General features: G+C 39.5%; 1 protein-coding gene across 4 annotated transcripts in view; it reads left to right on the top strand.

Moving 5' to 3' along the window:
• GABRA3 (gamma-aminobutyric acid type A receptor subunit alpha3) overlaps nt 1–22,678 on the top strand; it is a 354,529-nt gene extending 331,851 nt beyond the window's left edge. For 2 of the 4 annotated variants that reach the window (XM_045820551.1, XM_045820552.1), the window contains one exon: nt 20,518–22,678. In XM_045820551.1, coding sequence (XP_045676507.1) covers nt 20,518–20,853 — 336 coding nt within the window. In that variant the 3' untranslated portion in view covers nt 20,854–22,678. Of the gene's footprint in view, nt 1–19,343; nt 19,427–20,517 lie in introns of all 4 variants that reach the window. The other 2 variants (XM_045820554.1, XM_045820553.1) reach the window with 2 other exon arrangements.
• Nucleotides 22,679–24,546: the final 1,868 nt, after the last annotated feature.

The raw sequence follows: 24,546 nt of genomic DNA, 5'->3' as shown, positions 1-24,546 counted from the left end.
AAATTCACCAGTGAAACAACCAGGCCAAAAATTTAGTTAGGAGTTTTGTTTTGTTTTTTTTAAATTACTGCTTCAGTTTCATTAGTTGTAATTGACCTGCTCAGATTTTATTTTGTATTGATTCAATTTGAGAAGATTGTATGTTTCTAGGAATTTATGCATTTCTTCCAGATTGTCCAAATTATTGGCATATAGTTTTTTTGTAAGATTTTATCATAATGATTTGTATTTCTATGGTGTCAGTTGTTACTTTTCTTTAATTTCTAATTTTATTTATTTGGGTCTTCTCTCTTTTTTTTTAATGAGTCTGCTTAAAGGTTTATCAATCTTGTCTATCTTTTCAAAGAACCAGCTCTTGGTTTCCTTGATCTTTTACATTTTTTAGATTCTATTTCATTTATTTATGCTTTGATCTTTATTATTTCCTTCCTTCTACTCACTTTGGGCTTTATTGTTCTTTATCTAGTTCTTTAGTTATAAGGTTAGACTGTTCATTTTAGATTTTTCTTATTTTGTGGTAGGCTTGTAATGCTATGAATTTCCCTCTTAGGGCTGCTTGCACTGTGTCCCATAGATTTTGATTTTTGTGTTTACATTTTCATTTGTCTTGAGATATTTTGTGATTTCTTGCTTGATCTCACTGTTAACTCATTGTGCAGTGTCATGTTTTTTAGCCTCTATGTGTTTGTGTGTTTTCTAGATTTTTTCTTGTAATTGATTTCTACTTTCATTCCACTGTGTTAAGAGAAGATGCTTGATATGATTTCAATTTTCTTAAATTTATTGAGACTTGTTTTGTGTCCTAACATGTGGTCTGTTTTAGAAAATGCTCCACATGTGCTTCAAAGGAATGTACAGGTGGGGCAAAAGTAGGTTTACAGTTATGAGTATGCAACAGAGAGCTTATTCTTTTATTTTTATTTATTAATTATTGTATTATTTTTAAATACAAACAACTGTAAACTACTTTTGCCCCACCCTAGATAATCTACTACTTTGGGAAGTATGCTCTGAAAATATTAATTACATCCATCTGCTCTAATGTAATAATTTTCAAACTTTTTCTTCTCATGGCACACATAAACTAATTACTAAAATTCTGCAGTACACTAATACATATATTTTTTGCCTATCTGAGAAAAATAGGTATAATTTTTACTGAAGATTTAAAGCAAATAATAATCATGATAATTACCTACCCCTTTTGTTCCAAAGTGACCAATAAATGCAACCCTATTATGTGATCTATATATTTATAGTTCAAGAGAGGGCCTTTACACCAGACAGATATTGTGTTGGCTGTTGTCATTTTTTAAGTTGACAATCCAAGAGAAAAAGGTTCAGGTACTGAATATTTTAAAAACTCTTGCAGCCCACTGGTTGAAAATCACTGCTCTAGTGTGTCATTGAAGCCTGCTGTTTTCTTGTGGACTTTCTGTTTGTAAGTTCTATCCATTCATGTTAATGTGTTGTTGCAATCTCCTACTATGACTATATTACTGTCATTCTCTCCCTTTGTATCCAACAAGATTTGCTTTAAATATTTAGGTATTCCTATGTTGGGTACATAAATGTTTACAAGGGTTATATCCTCTTTTTGAATCAATCTCTTTGTCATTATGTATTTTCCTTCTTTTTCTGTTATTATAGGCCTTGTTTCAAATGGGGGGTAAGGCAGGGAGAGTAATGGGGGAAAATGGGGACAACTATAATTGAACAACAATTAAAAAATTAAAAAAATAAAAATAAAATAAAAGATGCTGCAACAGTTTCATCTTCAAAAAAAATAAACTCTCTTTTATCTTATATAAATATTGCTAGCTCAGCTTTTATTTCATTTCCATTTGTATGAAATATCTTGTTTCCATCCAGTTAGCTTTCAGTCTGTGTGTCTCTTTTGTTTAGCATTGGGCTCTTGTAGATGGCATATATATGGATCTTGTTTAATTATCTAGACAGCTACCCTGTGTCTTTTGAAAGGAGCATTTAAGCCATTTACATTTAAATTCATTATTGTTTGGTACATATTTATTGCCATTTTATTCTTTATAACTATGTTCTTTTCTTGTGTTTTTTTTTAATAAATCCTTTTAACATATCTTGTAATAGTGGTTTGTTGGTAATGAACTCTTTTAACATTTTCTTGTTTGAGAAACTCTTCATTTCTCCTTCAATTTTAAATGATTGCTTTGCTGTGTACAGTAGTCTTGGTTGTTGATTCTTGCTTTATATCACTTTGAATGTTTCATGCCAATACCTTCTTCTTCTGACTTGCCAACTTTTGTTGAGAAAGCATCCGACAGTTTTATGTGAGCTCACTCATAGGTAACTAATATTTTTCTCTTTCTGCTTTTAAGATTCTTTCTTTGTCTTTAACATTTGCCATTTTAATTTTGATATGTCTTGGTATGGGCCTCTTTGGATTCATCTTGTTTGGACTCTCTGTGCTTCCTGAACTTGTGTGTTTTTTTTTCCTTCACCTAATTAAGGAAGTTTTCAGTCATTAATAATAAGTTCTTAATTTCTTGATCTCTCTCTCTTGTTTTTCTGGTACCCATATGATGTGCATATTGTTATGCTTCATGTTATCCCATAAGTTCCTTAGATTGTCTTCTTTTTAGTTTTTGTCCCTTTTGCTGCTCTTATCGGGTGTTTTCTGCTACCTCATCATCCAAATGTTGATTTGATCCTTTGCTTCATCTAACCTACTGTTAATTCATTTTAGTGTATTCTTCATTTCAGATATTGTACTCTTCATTTCTGACTTTTTTATAGTTTCTATGTCCTCTTTTATGCTTATTATCTCTTTTTTAAGTTCTCACTGAGTTAATCCATTCTTCCCCTAAGTTCCTTGAACATCCTTATAACCATTGTTTTGAACTATTTATCTGTTAAGTTGTTTGCCTCCACTTCATAGTTCCTTTTCTGGGGATACTGCCTGTTTTTTCATTTGAGGCATGTTTCTTTTTTCTCCTATTTTTGGCTACCTCTCTATATTTATTTCTATGTATTAGGTAGCTCTTCTGTGTCTCCCAGTCATAGTTTGGTGGCATTATCTAGTAGATGTCCTCTGGGGTTCAGTAGCACAGGCTCCCTTATCTTCAAGTGAGGTCCTCCAGGAATGTCTCTTGTTTGGGTTATGTGATCTCTCCTGTTGTAGTTGAGTCTTGATTTCTGTTGGTCCATCCATGTGTGAAGCCAATCCTAAGGCTGGCTGACTATGAGGATTGACTCCAACCACAGTGTATGAGTTCCTGTGCTGGTGCTGACCACACAAACTGGATTTTGCCCCAGCAGGGTCTGGTGTCTGCTGAGATCTCCCTTCAGATATGCCACTTTTGAACCTAACTGGGTCCTAGTCCAATGTGGCCTGAAGCCTGCCACCAGGCGTGTTGCTTCTGGGATTTCTTGGGAGGTACTCTGGTGCAGAGCAATGTCAGATGCAGCCTGTGACTTTCCATGTGCTACGAGTTTAGATCTACAAAGTGATTCAAAGTTTCTTGCTGTCTCTGCAGGACCTAGGTATTCATGGGAGGGCTCAAAGTATACACCAAGATAGGCTACCAGTAGGACCAAGCCCAGCAGCAGGTTAGCAAAAGGGCTAAACTTCCAGAGTTCTGCCTCTATCTGCCTCTTCCTGTCAGCTGCCTCTTAGGCTCAACTACTGAAAGTCTCAGGTAGTACTTGAGTTACATAAGGTAGGTTCTTAATGGGTCACCAGGTAGGGGTGAGTGGAGTGTGCCAGGCTGATACAATTTCAAACTTGGTGCTAGTAATGAGTGTGAGGCCACTCAGAAAAAGTCCCAGAGCACACCAAGGCCAGCTGCCACCCACCAGGTGCCTACAGACTTTTGTAGGGAAGTAGGGTTTTAGGAAGTTGTCAGGGGGATGCTTGAACAGTTTATCAGGCCTAGACAGACCAAGATCTGGCCATGTAAAGGAAGAGCTCTCCAGAGGTCAGGCATACAAGGAAAAAAAAGGCTCCCATCCTAGAGCCACATAACTGTCCTAGATTCTTCCTGGGCCTCCTGGAGAGATGGAGGTTGGCAGGGCTGTACTGTAGGCAGTTGCAGTTGTGGGGATAGTGGATATCCAATGATGGTGGTTGGCACTGCTCAAGCTTGCAGGAAGCCGGGAGGAATGACCTTTTCCCCAGAGTCATAGAACTCAGTCTGTGACATCCCCTGGGCCTGCTCAGACCTCTGTGCCCTAGCCCCAAGCAGCTGACTTCTTTGCAGGGTGTGAGCTCACAGGGAAGGCAACAGGAAGTCAGGAGGGTAGGGCTATTGCATTCCCCCAGGCTGATGTCATATGGAGGGGAGTGCTCAACTCAAGAAAGACTGAGTCTGTGAGTGGTATAGGAGGACTCAGCACAGGGTCCCTGCTCATTGTCCCTTCAGTCCTCTCCTCAGAGCCACACATCTCAGTCTCTTGTCATAGAACTCTGGTCCACTTGGAGCCACCATCTCTCTGCTGCAGCTTGGGTGAGTGTCTGTGGACAAGATTTTGTGTGCTAGCCCTTTAAGAAAGCACTGGGGTGGAGCAAGATGGCCACAAGGTAGGTGGGAGCAGAGCCTACTTCCTCTTGCTCACAGGTAGAACACCTAGCCAATCTTATGAAGAACATAGTGAACAACCAGCAGAATCAGGATATATGAAGGTTGGAGGCCAAAATTGTAGCAGCCATTGAAAAACAGATGATAAGGAGATTGCATTGGGATGGCAAGGTCCCTGGGACCAGCACAGGGACCAGCACAGGGACCAGCAGAGGGACCAGGGCTGCTGCAGTCCCCCACCTGCAGCAGGATCCTTAGATGAGAGCCAAAGCAACAGCTCCCTCCCCTGCCAAACAGGGAGGGCAGAGTGGCACCAGGGTGGACCTGGATGCTTCAAGTCCCTGGGGGAAATAAAGACAAAGTAGGAGACGCACAGGGGTGTTGTTCACCCACTGGGACTGTCCACACCAGCTAGGTCATTACCAGAGAAATTGGGAAGCCAGGTGATGCCTAGAGAAGGGAGATGAGTTGACAGACCCTGACCTGGATAGTTTCCAGTCTGGTTGGAAAGTTGGGCTGTGTGAGAGGCCGGGTGCTTATTAGAAGCAGCAGGCTTGAACAAGAGGATTGTATTCAAGAAAAGGCTCTCAGTTGCTGTTTAGGCTACTCTCCCAAAGCAGCTGCCCTGGCCATGCCCCGCAGCCACAACTGCAGCTGCGCCTCTGCCCCTGTGGCATGGCAAGCTGGCTAAGAGAAAAGAGGAGGTGCCCCCCACAGAGGAGAGCAGTAGGGCTCAGGGAGTTAGCAGTCTCTAGAAAGACTTAACTCAGTGGGGGAGCCGAACTACCCTGAAGAGACTTTGAGAGTGCCTAGCACCTAAGACAGCAAAGAGCGAGAAGGTGGTGTGTGAGTTGCCCTAATTAGTGCAACTAATGGATTGAACAACTGGTGGGTTGAAGGTTCCTGCCTGGTGCAGACGGGCATCAGGGACCAGGCAGTGCATGGAGGACCTGGGCTGGAGGCTGGGCACCTGTGGAGATTACAGCCCAGACCTGGCCTCCATCCTCACAAAACAATAGGAAGGAAGAAAAGGGAAGCCCAGCCCTCATCAGCCTGCAGCATCCAGGAAGACCAGCAGAACTTGCTTGGCGGGTTTAAAGTCAGCAGGAGGCTTTTTTTTTTCCTTAAATGAGACAATAAGACCTGGAGCTGTGAAAGATCCAGAGACAGACCAAAGAGGGAACACAAGTCTAACCCCCAAAAACTGAGAAACAGAGACAAATTTCACTGTGCGATTCCAGAGAACTTGCCTTTCTGCCTGGCAGAAGCTGCTAATCTTCTCACTCCCATTTTCTGGAAGTGTAATACACATCCTCTTAATCCCCAATATTGCTCTCAGAACATTAGTCTTCCATCTCTTACACTAAAGATGTTTCTTTTGAAAGCTCCAAATCTTCACCTGGTTTCTTACATGTTAGGATTTCCAATTTTCCCTTTTCTTGATATTTTCCTTTGTGCTCAAATTGCCATATCTCACTAGCCTCATTGGATTTAACCTCTGAATTTTATTCCTCTGCTTTTGTGCCATCTCCTATATTCTGCCCAACAGTTAGAATGACCATTAAAAATTGTAAATTAGAGAAGTATGAAGATGGCAGTGAGGTAGGTGGGAGCTGAGCCCACTTGCTTGTGCACCTAGCTAGGATACCTAGCCAATCTTGCACAGAACAAAGTGAACAGCCAATAGAATCACAGCTGATATGAAATTTGGAAGCCAAAGTGTGCAGATGCTTAAAAATGTGTGGTAAGGAGATATTGTAGACTGACATGAAGTTCCCCAGGCCCTGTGTGGGAGACAGGTTGCCATGTGAGCTGTGGAGGAGAGCTGGGTCAGTGATAGCAGCCTAGTGGCTCACTGTCCTTGCAGATCAGGGAAGTCCAAGGCCTGCACCAAAAGAGACCTAAACCAGGAGAGACCTGCATGCACAAAGTCACTGAGGGGGGGACAAAAAGGAAGTAAGTGACACACAGCCTGCAGTGGTTACCGACTGGGACAGTACCAGAGAAATTTGGGAGCCTGGTGACATCTGAAGCTAGGATAGGAGATGGGAAGTGACTGGCCATGACCCAGATAGTCTCTGGACTGGTTAGAGAGTTGGGTGCTTGTTAAGAGCATCAGGTGGCACCAATGGGGACTTTTCTCAACAAAAGAACTAAGCAGCCATGCAGAGACCTTGCATGAGTGCAACAGACAGGCTAACACAGAGGGAGGAGGGTGAGTATGATTTGCTCCCACTCAGTGGACCTCAGGGACTGATCAAAGGTTTGCAAAACAAGGTAGAGGATTGGCGCCAACCTAATGCAAATACACAGAGTGACAGTATAGGCGGCACAGTGCTCTGAGGGCATGGGCCGGAAACTGGGCATCTGTGATTATTGCAGCCCAGACTGAGTCCCCATCCTCGTGAAACCACAGGAAAGGGGAAAAAAAGTGGAGTGCAACCCTCCAATGCCTGCAGGATACAAGGAGACCTACAAAACCTACTTGACAGGTTTAAAATCAGCAGGAAGCATTTTTTTTTTCAAGAATAAGACAATAAACTGATAAGAACAGATAGCACACTTGATTTTAGCCTAAAGGTCAACTGTACTTCAACAACATTAAAAAATTAAAATTAAATAAATAAATAAATATTTTTTAAAGAGTAAAATAATAAGACCTAGAGCTATGAGAAAACTGGAGACAGATCCAGAAAGAAGTCAGAAGATGAATACCAACAGCTGAGACAAATTTCACTTTGCTATCCTTCAGAACTTGCATATTTTTTCTCCTTTCCATTTATTTGTTTTTTTTTTGTTTTTGTGTGTTTTTATTTTCATTGTTTTTTATTCTTCCTTTCATATTGCATTTTAATTTTTCTTCTTTCACTTCACTCATATTCCAAATCACATACAACTCTTGATCTTTTAATTTTTCTTCTGTTTATTCAGATTATATATTTCTTATATTATTGTTATTCCAAACCCCACACAGCACACTTCCTTGGTCTTAATCCACTTCATTATCTTCCTGAGCTTCATTACTGTTGTGGTTAACTCTATTTTCCCTCATACTATGCCAAGTTTCTATCCCTTACTCTCACTACTTCTCGTCCATCTGACCTCATATAAGCACTCTTCTTTCTTAAGTTACCTCACATTCTTTTTCCCTTCTAATAAGAGTCTTATTTCTTTTTCACCTCTTATAAACAGTGGCTAGTTGGGTGAAATATGATGGTTATTGCTGCACTTCTCCAAAGGAACTCCTATTTGTTCGCTACTTGTTTTTCCTGTAAATCCCATAGAATACCCTCCTGCTGTCTTACTCCATTTCACCTTCCCCCTGCCCCTAATCAGTTGAGTGAGGAATTCTGTTTCATTGTTTTCTCTCTCCCTTCCCCACCCTCAGCCTAGCCTTTACTCCTTACTCTTATTAGTTTGCTTCCCCCATCCTCTCAAATCATTTTTCTTTACTGTAGACATCTTATATTCACATTTCTAGAATATTCTTACTCCTACACCACCTTTATTAAACTTCATTTGACTGTCATTGCTATTGACCCTGCTGTGGTTTTTCTGCAATTTTGCTCCTGTTGGTCCAGTACCTTTTCAATTTTACTTCAAACCTCACGGTATACCCTTCCCTCTTCTTACTTCATTGTTCCAATTACCCTTTCATGTTTTACTTACATTAAATTTTGCTCTCTCCATTTCTTTACCTCTGTTCTATGCCAACTCTTACCAACTCTCCTCACACCAAACAACAACATTTTCTCCTCTTTAATCATCACATATTCCCTTTATCATATCTTATAATATTTATAATCTCTCCTCACCTTGATTAATCTTAGTTCAATTGCAGTTATGATTGCTGATGTGGTAGGGGAGTTCTTTTTGCTGGTGTAGGTTTGGTTGTCTGGTAATACTGCTTTGTTAAGCAATGCTTATACAACAGCTTTCAAGACAAGGTGAAAGTTGTGAATACCAGGAAACCTGCTGGTGGGGAGAACCCACCAACAAAGGTAAAGCCCAAGTACAACAACAGAGCACACAGAAATGGAAGAAAGGGTAACCCTAGGAATCTAGACAAGGACATCAGACAGACTATATCACTAAGTCCAACAGAATTCCTATGACAGAAGTTCACCCAACAAAGACAGCTGGCAAAGAAGAACATCTAGAATCCCAGAAACAAACAAAAAGAGTCACCTAAACTGGGGATAAAAAAATAACCTGCAATTGAAAGGAATAAAAAGTTCCCCAGTAAAATTCCATATGATTTCCCAGTGGTTGTACCAGTCTGCATTCCCACCAGCAGCACACTAAGGTTCCCTTTTCTCCACAACCTGACCAGCACTTGTTTGTCGACTTGTTTATATGGACATTCTGACCAGTGTGAAGTGGTATCTCAATGTGGTTTTAATTTGCATCTCCCTGATGGCTAATGATGGTTAGCATACTTTCATATGTCTCTGTATATCTTCTTTGGAGAAGTGTCTGTTGCCACATTTACACAATGGAATACTATGCAGTGGAAAAAAGAAGGAACTCCTACCATTCATGACAGCATGGATGAAATGGGAAAGCATTATGCTAAGTGAAGTAAGCCAGGCAGTGAAAGACAAACACCATATGATCTCACCTATAAGTGGAACCCAATCAACAAAACAAACAAGCAGGAAAAACAGAACCAGAGGCATGGAAATAAAGAACAAACTGACAGTGATCACAGGGGAGGAGTGAGGGTGATAATGGGAAAAAATGGGGAGGAAGCATCATGGAACTTATATAAAGGACCCATGGAAAAGGCAATGGGGGTGCATAGGATTGAATGTGAGAGATGGTGGGTAGAGCTGAGGAAAGTAATGAGGGGATAATGGGAGAACTGTAATTAAACAACAATAAAAAAAGAAAGAAAAGATTCCCCAGTAAATGAGCTAAATGAAATGGAAGCAAGCAAATTATCAGCAATAGAATTCAAAAGAATCATTATAAGGATGCTTAAGGAAATCAGTGACAACTACAACGAACTAAGTGGGAACTACAACAGCATGAAAAAGGAAATAGAAACAAAAACTAGAGCCAGTAAGAAATAAAGAATGCAATTTCTGAAGTAAAAAATACACTAGAAGGAATTACAACCAGGCTGTATGAAGCAGAGGACCAAATCAGTGAGATGGAAGACGAGGTAGAAAGAAATACCCAGGTAGAGGCAGAGCATGAAAAAAAGAATAAAAAAATATGAAGCTAGCATAAGGGAACTGCATGACAACATGAAATTCAATAACATTCAAATCATAGGAATACCAGAAGGAGAAGAAAAAGGTCAAGCAATAGAAAACCTATTTGAAAAAATGACAGTAAACATCCTTAACCTGGAGGGAGGGGGAGCCACAGAGGTTCAGGAAGCAAAGAGAGTCCCAATCAAGATGAACCCAAAGTGGCCTACTACAAGACACATCACTATTAAAATACCAAGTTTTAAAGACACAGAGAGAATCTTAAAGGCAGCAAGGGACAAACAGGAAATAACATACAAGGGAGCTCCAAAATGCCTAGCAGCTGATTTCTTACCAGAAACACTACAAGCCAAAGGAAATAGCAAGAAATATTTCAATTAATGAAAAGCAAAGGCCTGCAATCAAGAATACTCTACCTACTAAGGCTTTCAATTAAAATGGAAGGTGAAATAAGGAGTTTCTCAGTCAAAAGGAGGCTAAAAGAGTGCACCTCCACCAAACCAGCACTGCAAGATATGCTAAAGGAACTGCTCAAAGAAGAGGAAGGAACACAGGGAGAGAGAAAGAAACACAGGTACAAAGGGAGGGGAATGAATAAGTACTTATCAATAATAACCTTAATGTAAATGGATTAAATGACCCATTCAAAATACAGGATAACTGAATGGATAAGAAAACATGACCTACACATATGCTGCCTACAAAAGACCCACCTCAGAAAAAAAGGCCTACACAGACTGAAAGTGAAGAGTTGGAAAATAATATTTGAGGAAAATGGACAAGAAAAAAGTTGGGGTAGCAATACTTATATAAGACAAAATATACTTCAACAGAAACACCATGAAAAGAGTCATGGAAGGATACTTCATAATACTCAAGAGAAGATTCCATCAAGGAGACAAACAGTGCTGGCTGGTGTGGTTCAGTGGATTGAGTGCCAGCCTGTTAACCAAAGGGTCACCAGTTCAATTCCCAGTCAGAGCACATGCCTGGGTTGCAGAAAGGTCCCCGGTGTGAGGCACACTAGAGGCAACCACAAATTGATGTTTCTTTCCCTCTATTTCTCCCTTTCTCTCTCTCTAAAAATAAGTAAATAAAATTTTTAAAAATTCATTTATAAAAAAAGAAGACTTAAACATTATAAACATATATGCACACAACATAGGAGCACCAAAATATATAAGGAAAATCTTGGAGGACTTCAAGAAAGATATTGACAACAACATACTAATACTATGGAATTTTAACACCCCACTGTCAACAATGAATAGATCTTCCAAACAAAATATCAACAAAGATATTGTGGCATTGAACAATGCCCCAGAGAAAATGGACTTAACTGATTTATATACATAACTTTTTAGCCCCAAGGAACAAAATACACAGTCTTTTCAATGTACATGGAACATTTTCAAAGCTAGACCACATAGTAGGACACAAAACAAGCTTCAAAGCTTCAATAAATTTAAGAAAATTAAAATGATATCAAGCATATCAAGCATTGGACCACAAGGGCTTGAAACTAGAAACCAACCTCTAGGAAAAAATCTCAAGAACACTAAAATTCATGAAGATTGAATAGTATGCTTTTAAACAATGAATGGGTTAATAATGACATCGATAAGGAAATCAAAAAGTTTCTGGAAATAAATGAAAATGAACACACAACAGTCTAAAACCTATGGCACACATCAAAGGCAGTCCTGAGAGGGAAGTTCATAGCAATACAGGCCTACCTAAAAAATATAGAAACATTTCAAATAAACAACCTAAACCTAGATTTCCAAGACCTGGAGTGATAACAATAAATCCCAGAGTAAAAAGAAGGAATTAAATAACTAAGAACAGAGCAGAAATAAACAAAATAGGGACTAAAAGAACAATTCAAAGGACCAATAAATCCAGGAGATGGTTCTTGGAAAACCAAAAAAAATGACAAGCCTTTAAGCAGACTCCTCAAACAAAAAAGAGAGAGGACTCAAATAAATAAAATCAGAAATGAAAGAGGAGAAATTACAACTGATACCAGTAATAGCAGTAATAAAAAAAAACAAAAACAAACTCTCGACACACAAATACCCTGAATTGGACAGTTTCACAGGAAATTTTACCAAACATTTAAGGAAGAATAATCCCCTACCCTTCTCAGACTATTCCAAAAAATCCAAGAAGAAGGAAGATTCACAAACTCTATATATGAGTCCAGCATCATCCTAATCCCCAAACCAGATAAAGACATAGCAAAGAAAGAACACTACAGGTCATTATTGCTCATGAACATAGACGCTAAAATCCTCAACAAAATATTGGCAAACCACATCCAGCAATACATTAAAAATATCATATACCACGATCAAGTGGGATTCATCCCAGTGATGCAAGGATGGTACAATATTCACAATCAATAAATGTATTACATCACAAACAAAAGGAAAGACAAAAATCACATGATCATATCAATAGATGTGGAAAAAGCATTTGATAAGGTGCAGCATCCATTGATGATAAGAACACTAAGCAAAATAGGAATGTCAAGGGAGCACACCTTGACATAATAAAGGCATATATAATAAAGTTACAGCCAACATCATACTCAATGGGCAAAAACTATAAGCTTTCCCACTAAGATCAGGAACAAGACAAGAAAGTCCCCTTTCTACACTTGTATTCAACATAGAATCAGAAGTCCTAGCCACAGTGATCAGACAATAAAGAAAAATAAAAGGCATCCAAATTGGAAAGGAGGAAGTAAAAATGTCATTGTCCACAGATGACATGACAGTGTATATAAAAAACCCTATAGACTCCATCGAAAAACTATGTGACCTTGTAAGTGAATTTGGCAAAACAGTGTGATACAAAGTCAATATTCAGAAATCAGAGGCATTTTTGTACACTAGGAATGAAATATAGGAAATGGCAATCAGGGAAAAAGTTCCATTTTGCTTATAACAAGAAAAACAAAGTACCTAGGAATAAACATAACCAAAGAGGTAAAAGACCTGTACTCAGAAAACTACACAACACTGAAGAAAGAAATTAAGGAAGACACAAATAAATGGAAGCATGTAACATGTTCATGGATTGGAAGAATTATCATCAAAATATCCATACTACCAAAAATAATTTACAGATTCAATGCAACTACTGTTAAAATACCAATGACATATTTAACAGATGTTGAGAAAACTTTCCAAAAATTTATATGGAACTCTAAATGACCCTGAATAGCTGCAGCAATTTTGAGAAAGCAGAACATAAATACAATGGAATACTATGCAACAGAAAGTAAGAACATCTTCCTGATCTTCACGACAGTATTGATGGAACTAGAGAGCATTATGCTATGTGAAATAAGCCAGTCAGTAAAAGACAAATACCATATGATCTTACCTATAAGCAGATCCTGATAAAAAACAAACAAACAAGCAAAATATAAACAGAGACATTGGAGTAAAGAACAGACTGACAGTAATCAGAGGGGAGGAGGATAACGAGGGAAAGAAGGGGAATGGTCATCAAGGAATTTATATAAAGGACCCATGGACAAAGCCAAAGTGGGGAAGGATTGATGGTGGGAGGTGTGGTTGGGTGCCACAGAGGGGAGGGGAGGGGGGAAAATGGAGACAACTGTAGTTGATAAACAATAACAAAATAAATTTAAAAAGAAAAAAGAAGAAAGTAGAAGGGATCACAATATCTGATATCAAACTATATTACAAGGCCACTGTAATCAAAACAGTCTGGTACTGGTATGAGAACAGACACAGAAAAATGGAACAGAATTTAGAACCCAGAAGTAAATCCATGTCCTTGTGGTCAATTAATATTTGACAAAGGGTACAGGAAGCATAAATAGAGTAAAAATAACCTCTTCAACAAATGGTGTTAGGAGATCTAGACATCTACATGCAAAAAAATGAAACTTGACCACCAATTTACACCATACACAAAAGTAAACTCAAGATGGATAAAAGCCTTAAGTATAACTCATGACACCATAGAAGTCCTAGAGGAGAACATTGGTAGGAAAAATCTCAGATATTCCATGCAGCAATATTTTTACTGATATGACCCTTAGAGCAAGGGGCATAAAGGAAAGAATAAACAAATGAGACTTCATCAAAATACAAAGCTTCTGTGTGGCTAAAGAAAACAGCAGTAAAATGAAAAGGGAACCAACTGTATGGGAAAATATATTTGCCCTTGATACCTTGGAGAAAGGTTTGATCACCAAAATATACAAAGAACTCTCATGACTCTACTCCAGGAAGACAAACAACCCAATTAAAAAAAATGGCAAAAGACTTGAATAGACACTTCTCCAAGGAGGACATACAGAGGGCCCATAGACATATGAAAGGATGCTCAGCATCACTAGCCATCAGAGAGGTTGAAATTAAACCCACAGTGAGATACCACTTCATACTGGTCAGAATGGCCATCATAAACAAATCAACAAACAAGTGCTGGCAAGGTTGTAGAGCAAAAGGAACCTCTAGTATATTGTTGGTAGGAATGTCAACTGGTGTGGCCACTGTGGAAAACAGTATGGAAGTTCCTCAAAAAACTAAAAAATAAATTGCCTTTTGACCCAGCAAGTCCACTGCTGGGATTACACCCTATTAATGATGAAACACCAATTCAAAGAACCTATGCGCCCCAATGTTCATAGCAACACAATTTGCAATAGCCAAGTGCTGGAAGCAACCTAAGTGCCCATCAGTAAACGAGTGGATCAAAACACAATGGTACATTTACACAACGGACTACTATGCAGCAGAAAGAAAAAACTCCTACCCTTCCAGACAGCAAGGATGGACCTGGAGGGCATTATGCTAAGTGAGATAAGCCAGGCAGTGAAAGACAAATACCATATGATTTCACCTATAAGTGGAACCTAATCAACAAAACAAACAAGCAAGCAAAATATAATCAGAGACATTGAAATAAAGAACAAACTGACAGTAACTAGCCCGGAGAGGGGAGGGGGAAAATGGGGAAAAGAAAGGGAGGGGTTGTAAAGGTACAAGTATTAATGATTCATGGAGCAAGACAATGAGGGTAGGTTTGAGGGTGGGAGGTGGGGTGGTAGGGCTGGGGAGAGTGTTGTGGGGTAAATAGAGACAACTGTGCCTGAACAATAATAAAAAAATATAAAGTAGAAAAATTTTGCTCAAAATACTTAATGGTTTACCACCACACTTAGATCACAATTCATAATTTTTACCATGAATTTCAAAGCCTTATAGGATCTGGTCCCCAGATGTACAGCACAACCTCTTGCCATTCTTGTTTTTTCCCATTTACTTCACTCATCACAGGTGGTCTCCTTGATGATCCTTGTACACATCACTCTCATTCCAACCCCAAGCTCTTTGTCTCTACAATTTTCTCTCTCTGGAAGTTTTGTTTTTCAGATCTTTTCATGGCTTGCTTTCTCATTTTATTCAAATCTCTGCCAACCTTCTCAAAAGGACTTTCTCTGACTAGCACTCATCATCCTTCTCTGCCCTTTGCCTTGCTGTATGTGTCACCATTATACTTCTCACCTCGTCACATTACATTGCTGTATATATTTATCTGCTTACATGTTTATTACCTGTCATCATTGTCTGGTATGTGAGCTCCTTGAGGGCAGGTGTCACGTTTTACTCTCGATTGCTATAGCTCCAGCACCTAGCACGGAACCTGCCCTGTAGTAGATATTGAGTAAATACTTAACAAGTGAATGAATAACTGAATAATGTCTGTAGTTTCTCAAAATCTATGATTCCCTCTCTTTTCCTTGATTTTCTATCCAGCCTTGGCTGCATGGAGTATCATTGCAGTCAGTCGTTTTACTCACTTCAATTCAACTCAAAAAAATTCCGCAGACATTGATGGATTTGCTGACGTTTATGAGCTTATACTCTCAAATTCTGCTTGTCTTTTAACTTGTGCCTGAAATCTTTCTCTGTGTCCCTAATCCATTCTGTTTCTATTTCTTATAAAATCTGTTTTAAGTCTTGACCATTCACTTCAGCTTCTGCGTGGAGAATGTAAAAACCATTGCATGAGATGTGCCTTAACTTACTGTGTGCCTTTCATTCCACCAAAGCATAGATAGTATTTGAGTCTCATTCATTCTTTCCTTAGATGTTATCCAGCCTCAGATAATTCCCCAATTATGCTCTAGATACCTCCCAATCTCTCAGAAAACTGGACCAAGTGATTACTTTAATTCCACCTGCGTTTTCTCTTTTCTATTGTTTTATTGATCTCCTAATCTCTCATGATCCCTTTCTCTTTTTTGAATTCCCTTCACTCATTATTTATGACTCTCTGCATGTTTTTATGCTTTCTCCCTTATATTTTAATTCCCTCTTATTTTAATTAATCTTACTCATTAAACAGCCTAAAATTTACAGTCTTAACCATTTTAAGTGTACAGTGCAGTAATGTTAAGTATATTCACAATATTGTACAACAAATTTCCAGAACCCCTCATCTTGTTAAACTGAAATTCTGTACCCACTAAACAACAGATACCCATGATCCCTTCCACTGGTAATCACCATTCTACTTTCTGTCTCTATCTGTCCAACTACTCTTAAGTACTCTCATATAAGTGGAATAATACAGTATTTGTCTTTTTGTGACTGGCTTATTTTACTTAACATAATATCCTTAAGGTTTATTCATATTGTAGCATGTGTCAGAATTTCCTTTCTTTTTAAGGATGAATAATATTCCATTGTATGATAGACCATGTTTTGTTTACTTATTCTTCTATGGACACTTGGGTTACTTCTACATTTTGGCTATTGGAAATTATGCTACTATGAACACAGATGTACAAGTATCTCTTTGAGACCTTGCTTTCTTTTTAAAAAATATTTTATTGTTGTTCAATTACAGTTGTTTGCATTTACCCCCCACCACTCCCCTGACCCCAGCTGAGCCCACCTCCCTCCCTTGCTTCCACCCCCACCTTGGTTTTGTCCATGTGTTCTTTATAGTTGTTCCTGAAAACCCTTCCCCCCATTATCCTCTCCCACCTCCTCTCTGGCTACTGTCAGATTGTTCTTAATTTTGATGTGAGACCTAGCTTTCAATTTTGGGCAGTATATACCCAGAAGTGGAATTTCTGGATCATATTTTAATTCTGTTTTTAAATGTTTGAGGAACCAACAACCAATTTTTCCATAGAGGCTATACCATTTTACACTTCTGAAATTACACAAGGGTTCCAATTTCTCTACATCCTGCCAACACTTGTTATTTTCTGGTTTTGTTGTTGTTACTGATAGTAGGCATCCTAACAGTTATGAGGTGATATCTCATTGTGGTTTTTGATTTATATTTCCCTAATGACCAGTGATGTTAAGCATCTTTTCATGTGTTTGCTGGCCATTTGTATATCTTCTTTGGATGAATGCCTATTCAAGTCCTTTTCCCACTTTAAAAACTGATGTCCATTGTTTTTTCATTGCTCTGATTCTTCTTTGAATCACAATTACGATATACCCTATTACTTTGCCCCACTTGTGAAAACTGTGATTCAGGAAAGTTGGATGACTATTAGGGAGTAGATGCAGAGGGGCACTGGGCCATATCTGCATATACTATGTAGTCCTGGCTGGGTGTCAAGTACCTTTAGACCTACAACTAACCCTCTAATTTGTATTTCTGGGAATAGACAAGAATGCTATTTGAAGCAAATTCTTGAGTTGGACATGCATTGGTCCATAAAAGTTTTCATTGCCTCATCTTAAAACCCACATGAAGTAGCTTTCTAAAAGGAAAGTTATCCCTGTCCTTGAGTCAACTTGGAGAAGTAAGTTTCAGTTTTGTCATATGGGAATTACTGAAATACATAGAGATATGCTCTCTGTATAGGAGAGGTCAAGACTCAGAAGGAACAAACTGCAGGTCATATGGAGAATTTTTAGTGGGGGTGTGTCTGACATTTTATTATTTAGTAATTATCTATTTCACGCCTAAGAACCAGGCATTTGGCTAAGGAGGTAAGAATAAAATTGCAACTTGGTCAAAGTTAAGTCAGTATAGTTTGTATCTATCAAATACCAGAGCATAGAAAAATATTAGAAAACTAGATGCAGAAATATTAACCAATAATCTCTGACTCCTGCTCCTGTCTTATTGACAACACAATATTTACTTTGATTTCCTTCTTTGGCAGTTTAGGTTAGAATTATGCTGGCTGATTAAAATATGCCATGTTGGAAAAATCAAGGTAAATTAAAACATAATTTTCCTTTATTACTTAAAAATCTGCAATTAAATCAAATGATGCTTCTCCCCATCTATAGAACACAAGGCACCTGTGGAGCTAAAAAAAGTGTTTGCTGTTCAGAATGATTGTTTTGGAGACTTGGTCATAATCAGCTTATAAGATGACTAAATGAAATAACATGTGAAAGCTTCCAGCAACATTAGGGTAGTAGGCTGTTTTCTTTCTTTTCCTTTTTTCTTTTTCTTTATTTTTTGTGCCTACTGATGAGAAAAGGAGATTACTAAGCAAATTAATAAGTAAGCAGGCAAACATGTAAAGTGCACTTTTATCTAAATGCTGAGGGGCATTTAGCAGCAGGCATCTACTCACACAATTGATTTGTTAATTATAAATGAGTCCCATGTAGTATTTAAAGCATTTACAAAAACTTTATAAGCCTTAGAGTTCTGCCCTCTTCTACTTGAAGCAATGTGACTGCAATCCTTAAAGAGAAAGGCTACTATTGCTTCTTAAATGTTATATTAGTCAGGCTATTCATTTACTTAAATCATCACCCACTTTCATTTGTCCCACTCTCCCTCTCTGACTGAAAACCCTGAAGCTAGCACAGGAAAGCAGAACAGGAGGACATGACACCAAAGGACTTTACCATGCACACTGTGATTCAGTTGCAGCAGACTCCTTGTCAGCCCTCAAACAAGCAGTCCCTTTGGCCTGTGCACTAGCTTGTGCTGCATCTTTACGTAATGAGCTCCTGCTATTTTTTTGCAACACAGCTCATAAACCTCATTGCCTTCTCTGAGCCACCATTTCCAACACCTATAGGTACTTTCTCCCTCTCTCTGTTGAATTAATATCACACTCTGCTAATATCTGTTAGAGTCCTAATCACATTATATGGCCATAATGTACTCACAAGTCTATCCACTGAATTATGAACTCCTGAGAAAAAGGGATTAAAACTGACACATCTCTTAACTTTCCCACCTGTCCATAAATGCCTAACATAGTTCTTGGCGCAGTAGATACTCAGGAAATATTTGGCAAATGTTATTGTTAGGATCAGGAAGATAAATGGAAGTGTGCTCTAAAGGGGAAAATTAGATCAAAATGGGGACTCAAGCAAAGAAGAAAACAAATAGAAAGAGATTAGGAGAAAGAGGTAAGTAAGAGATGGTGGAAATAGAAAAACCCATGAAGGAAACACATAGGAAGCAGAGGAGTCAAGACGTGAAACACAGATGCTGGGAAGCAAAGTAACACTGAGAAAGGGAACAATGTGAGGTGTGTGAAATTATGGCACTAAAACTAGTCATCATTTTTTATCAGATACTCTTGGGCATTTCTGAAGCTCATCTATCTCCACTTGTCCCTAGAAACAAAGAGGGATGGAAAGAAGAAAGGCCAGAGTGGTGAGTGAGGCAGCAAACACTATAGACTATGAAGTTGGCCACTGACTTTGGCCTGAGTCTGGGACTGGCCTGCTCCCTTGGCCTCCCCTTCCTCAGCATCTCTTTTCTAACCAAGGCCTGAACTTTGTCTCTTCTCTTTTCTACATGAAGGGCTCATATATACACAAGTTAGATATGTGAGAACTAATTAGCACATGTGTGCATATTTGCTTCCCATTGAGTAGTTTTTACTCTGAAAAGAAATCCAAAGGAGAGTATCATGGCAAGCCTTCAGCTATCCCTGCCCTTACTGTGTCAGAGGGGAGCACTTACATAGCTCCTTGGGGAGGCTGTGGCTCTGGCCTGCAGCCTTGCAAGAGTGATATACCCTGGAGTGCCTCCTAGCTTGCTGAACACATTTACCATGCATGAAGGGTGAGATACTGTTGTAATGATGCATATAAACATTCAGTATTATGTATTGTGTCTTTAAGACAAAATTGCTTTCAGACTCACTGAGCTCTCTTCCCCACAGGAGATGTGCCACTTGATGGCTGAAGCCTTTTGGAGTTATTTCTCGGGTAACCAAAAAGTGTCTTGTGCCTATAGAAAGCAGCATGGAACAGTCCTGGATAAAAGTCAGGAGCCCAGGTGGCTATTATGGGCTCTGCCACTCAGTCTGGGGCTTTTTCTCATCTGTTAAATGGGAATAATGGCACCCACCTACTCATTAGGATTACTGTGAGGGTGAAATCGCATGATGATACAGGACCCTGTGACCAACATTTCACAGTTTTCAAGTGATTTCTACCAACATTTTCTCATCTGATTCTCTCAACAACCCTGTCAAATATTTTGATACTCATTTTACAGATGGAGAAACTAAAGCTCAAAGAGGAGAAGTTGTTTGGTCAAAGCCACATAGCTAGTTAACCAGGATGATGCAAATTTTCTAGATACAAACCTGGCTACTCAGTGCTATTGGCCTCAGGGCCCCTGTTTCTTAACGTCCCTCAGTTTTCCTCCTTTCCATAGGCTCTGAAGGTGCTCAGTGTAAAGAATTAATTAGCTCTTTTTGTTCCCTCTTTTCCCCTACTTTTTCTGGTCCCTAGAAGAAAACACCAGCAGCCCCAACAAAGAAAACCAGCACCACCTTCAACATCGTGGGGACCACCTATCCCATCAACCTGGCTAAGGACACTGAGTTCTCTACCATCTCCAAGGGCGCTGCTTCCAGTGCTTCCTCAACCCCGACAATCATTGCTTCACCCAAGACCACCTATGTGCAGGACATCCCAGCTGAGACCAAGACCTACAACAGTGTCAGCAAGGTTGACAAAATCTCCCGCATCATCTTTCCTGTGCTCTTTGCCATTTTCAATCTGGTCTATTGGGCCACATATGTCAACCGGGAGTCAGCTATCAAGGGCATGATCCGCAAACAGTAGATAGTGGCAGTGCAGCAACCAGATCACAGTATACCCTAGGACTGTGCATCTATGCACCCAAACCCCAGGGCTCCCCTTCATGTGTTTGAAGACACTTCTTTTTAACCCTCTACCAAGCTGTGACTCTCAATTCATATTTATGAATATCAATGAAAAAAAAGAACAGAAAAAATTCTTGTCCCTTTAACATTGCTGAGTGTACTCTCATCAGAACCAAACACTGCCATTTGTCCAGGAGCTCATCTTAGTCTGCCAGTCACCCCAGCTGAAGGCACTGCATGTATTTCATTGCACTTTGCCCACCACAAAACAGAGACTTTATTACCTATAGTGGGAGTCCTGGCTGTTTGAAAGGTCCAGACCAAGAAGGATTGTTGATTGGCCCAGATCAGCTGATTCTGACTCAGTAGGGAGCCAGGCAGGTCTGTCCTATGGGGTCCTGCTTACCACTCTCCCTGCTAGGCATAAGTACTAATAGCAAAGGCAGGTGTCAGTACTCTCCTCTGAACATGGTCCCCAGCCTCTTTATTGGCTTAGAGGTTAGTGGGGACAATTGTGGCTCACCACTGTCTACCATGTATGGCCAAAACCAATAGAACAAACTAGGCCAGCCTGACACCAATGTGGCTGGTGCCCTGCCATGTGTAGGCCCTCAGGAAACTAGTATCTTTTTTGGGGGTATATCTCTCCTCCAGGAAAGCCCTCTTCACTCAAGCCTTCAACCCTATATCCAGCTGGACACTGCTTAGTTTGGACTCATTGCTGCCTGAAAACTCTTTAGGAAAAGGAACAAGTATTTTTAAAATTTATACTAAAAAGGTGCAAATGGGAACAAAAAAGATCTAGATCAAATTCTTATACAAATAATTTTTTAAGATTAGAGAGATAAGAAAAGTCACTTCCCTGCCAAGGCAACTAGTCAAGTACTGGATGGAACAAGAGATTTGGGCTGAGTGGTAGTTGACACTTGAAGATTTGCTTAAAGGGTAAAAGGTAGTGGCAGATGAAAATCAAATTCTTCCTTCCATACCTTCCACATTCCATATCTTAGCCTAGGCCCGAGAACTTTGCTCCCAGTAAGTCAGGGAACTCTGGTCCTCTGTTAATGCTGATTTCAAGGTGGGGGGGGGGTGCTGTGAATCACAGTCTAGTCAATTTTTGAGTCAACTAAATCATTAAGTTTATTGCCAGTTTGATAATATATTATTTAGGGGACATTTGATTTCATTTGTTCTTAATGTGAGTAAAAGACAGTTATGATTATAAAATTTTATAAGGTAGATAAACTAAGTATTTGACATTTGAGTGACTTGCCTAGGCTTGACTTGCCTAGGCTCCTTACAAAGGTATGTAATATGGAATCATCATGTGCCTTTTTCTGAAGGCCAAAATGAAGACAAGATTGAGAAGGCAAGTCCACGTTAACCTCAGAATCAGCACAATCTTAACAGGCCTGATGGATCCTGAATGTAGTTTGCTTGGACACCAAAAATATTTTTAGAAAGTCAAAATGTGTTACCCAAGAAGACCAATTCTAATAGTCATGGCTCAAGGAAATGAGATTAAGATGGCAGTCCCAGTCACTCATCCAGAGTATCCTAGAAGTCCAAAGTAAAGTCACAGATGGTACCAAAAACAGATTTCCCATGTCTACCCCTGAACAAAGCTCTTAAGGAGTCTATCATTAGCTGCTGGTTGCCTTTTCACCTATCCTTTCCCAGTCATCTGCTTCCTTGCCATTGCTGGGATAATGCATGCCAGTCCCATTATTCCTAAGACTGTGTCTGTAGGTAAATTCATGACTAGAAGAGTGTAGTGTTGTGGATATGTGGGGATGGGGGTGGGGTGGGGCTGTTAATGATTGTATTAAGGAGTTAAAATGGAAGCCTGACCTTTGCCTCTTCGTAGAAATTGTGTTTCCAAATGCTTTGGTGCAATGTTTTGTGGCTGTTTATTAAACCTTCTGAATTGTACTCAGGCTGGAGAACTTTTTTTGATCACTCTTTGCCTAACATAAGTGGTACTCTGTTCTTGTTTTTCACCACCATTCTCATGTCACCCCTATTTTCTACTTTCAACACCACTGGAATATGCTGGAAAAAATGCATAACTCAAGCAAGAGACCTATTACAGTGATCCAAAATAGAACCCAGGTGAAAACATAGCTTGATTAATTCAGCAGTCTTATTATAAAATATGACAGAGAAGAAAACACCTTTGTTGCTTCCTCTGCAAAATTCACCCAGTTTCAGGAAACAGTGCTATCTTCCTTGCAATTCTAAAGGCTTTCCCTTTCCATTGATTACTGTTTCCCTTAGTAAATAGTTCCATTAGGCAGAGTGAGACTGAGTGTCTGGTTGGTTGATCCATGTGTTGGGAAATGTATGATGACACTTATTTATTAGAATTAGGAAAAATTTAGGAAACAATATCATGAGATGTGCTTTAGGAAATCATCTGAACCCTAAGGGATGGGAAAAGTCTCATTGGGAGAGCATTTCAAATCATATAAAACATTTTCTTGCATGAAATAACATCAGGGACTTGCACAATCTGACCCTTGGTGCACGTTCCAGCCCTGTGATCATCTGATGGATTCCCTGCTGCTGCAGGCATTCCATAGACCCTGTCCAGTTCCACTATACCCCCAGAACAACCATTTGAGGCACATATGGCTGTTTCCCTAGTAAAATGTATCAGTACCAATCTTTAAGTGTTGTTTCCTTGAGAAGCTTCTGAATCCACTTTACTTTGAAAAATATTCCCCTAGTCTTAGGGGAAAGCTCAAGCTGTTTCCATCAACACTTCCACTGATGAATTCCCTTAGAGTTTGAAACTTATTCAGAGAAATGAACACCTAGATTTAAGCCAGGGCTCAATCCCACCAGAGTTGCTATGTGATGTGGGGCAAGCCCTTCCCCTGAGCTGAGGCTAAGTTTCCCCATTAGTAAAATGGAGTTCTGATCAGAGCTAAATCAACACAGTATCCTTTCCAGCAGCTGCCCTGGTGTGCCACTCTACCCCTGAATATCACCACAAAATGGAGCCCCCATAAAACTCAACTGAGGGCCCTGACCAGTGTAGCTCAGTTGTTTGGGCATTGTCCCATAGAGGGAAAGGTCGCCAGTTTGATTCCCAGTCAGGCACGTGTCTGGGTTGTGGGTTCGGCCTCTGGTTAGGGCATGAACAAGAGGCAACCAATTGATGTTTTTCACAATGAGATTTCTCTCCCTGTCTTTCTCCCTACTGCTCTCTCTAAAATAAATAAATAAAACTTTTTTAAAAAGCTCAACTGAGGAACACAAAAACATCGTCCTTCAGCTGCCTGTCTCACAGTTCAGATGGGTTAGTGGCTGCAAGAAAAACTGATTTAAACACCAAGTAAGAACAGCAAAGAGGCTAAACCTGGGAATACAGAGGATAAATGCTCAATTCCAGTAGTGACCTCCTTTATCTCCCCAGCATATGTTTGGCCTGAGCTTCATGTGGCATGTCTTGTGTGAAGAGACGCAGCATTATTTGTTGTCCAGCTCCAGTACCAGCATGGGTACAGTTTGATTCTAAATTGAGGGTACTAATGAAGTACTGATGTGGGCAGAGGAACCCAGGTAAACCAAAAAACACAGATCAGGAACAAAAAACATCTCCCACTTTGCTTTTTTCCTCCAAAAGTTCAGCTTAAGGAAGAATGAA

Source organism: Phyllostomus hastatus, unplaced genomic scaffold (assembly GCF_019186645.2).
Source record: "Phyllostomus hastatus isolate PE091 unplaced genomic scaffold, TTU_PhHast_1.1 phas_scaffold_397, whole genome shotgun sequence".
Taxonomy (NCBI): Eukaryota; Metazoa; Chordata; class Mammalia; order Chiroptera; family Phyllostomidae; genus Phyllostomus; species Phyllostomus hastatus.
This window is presented reverse-complemented; position numbering and strand designations above follow the sequence as displayed.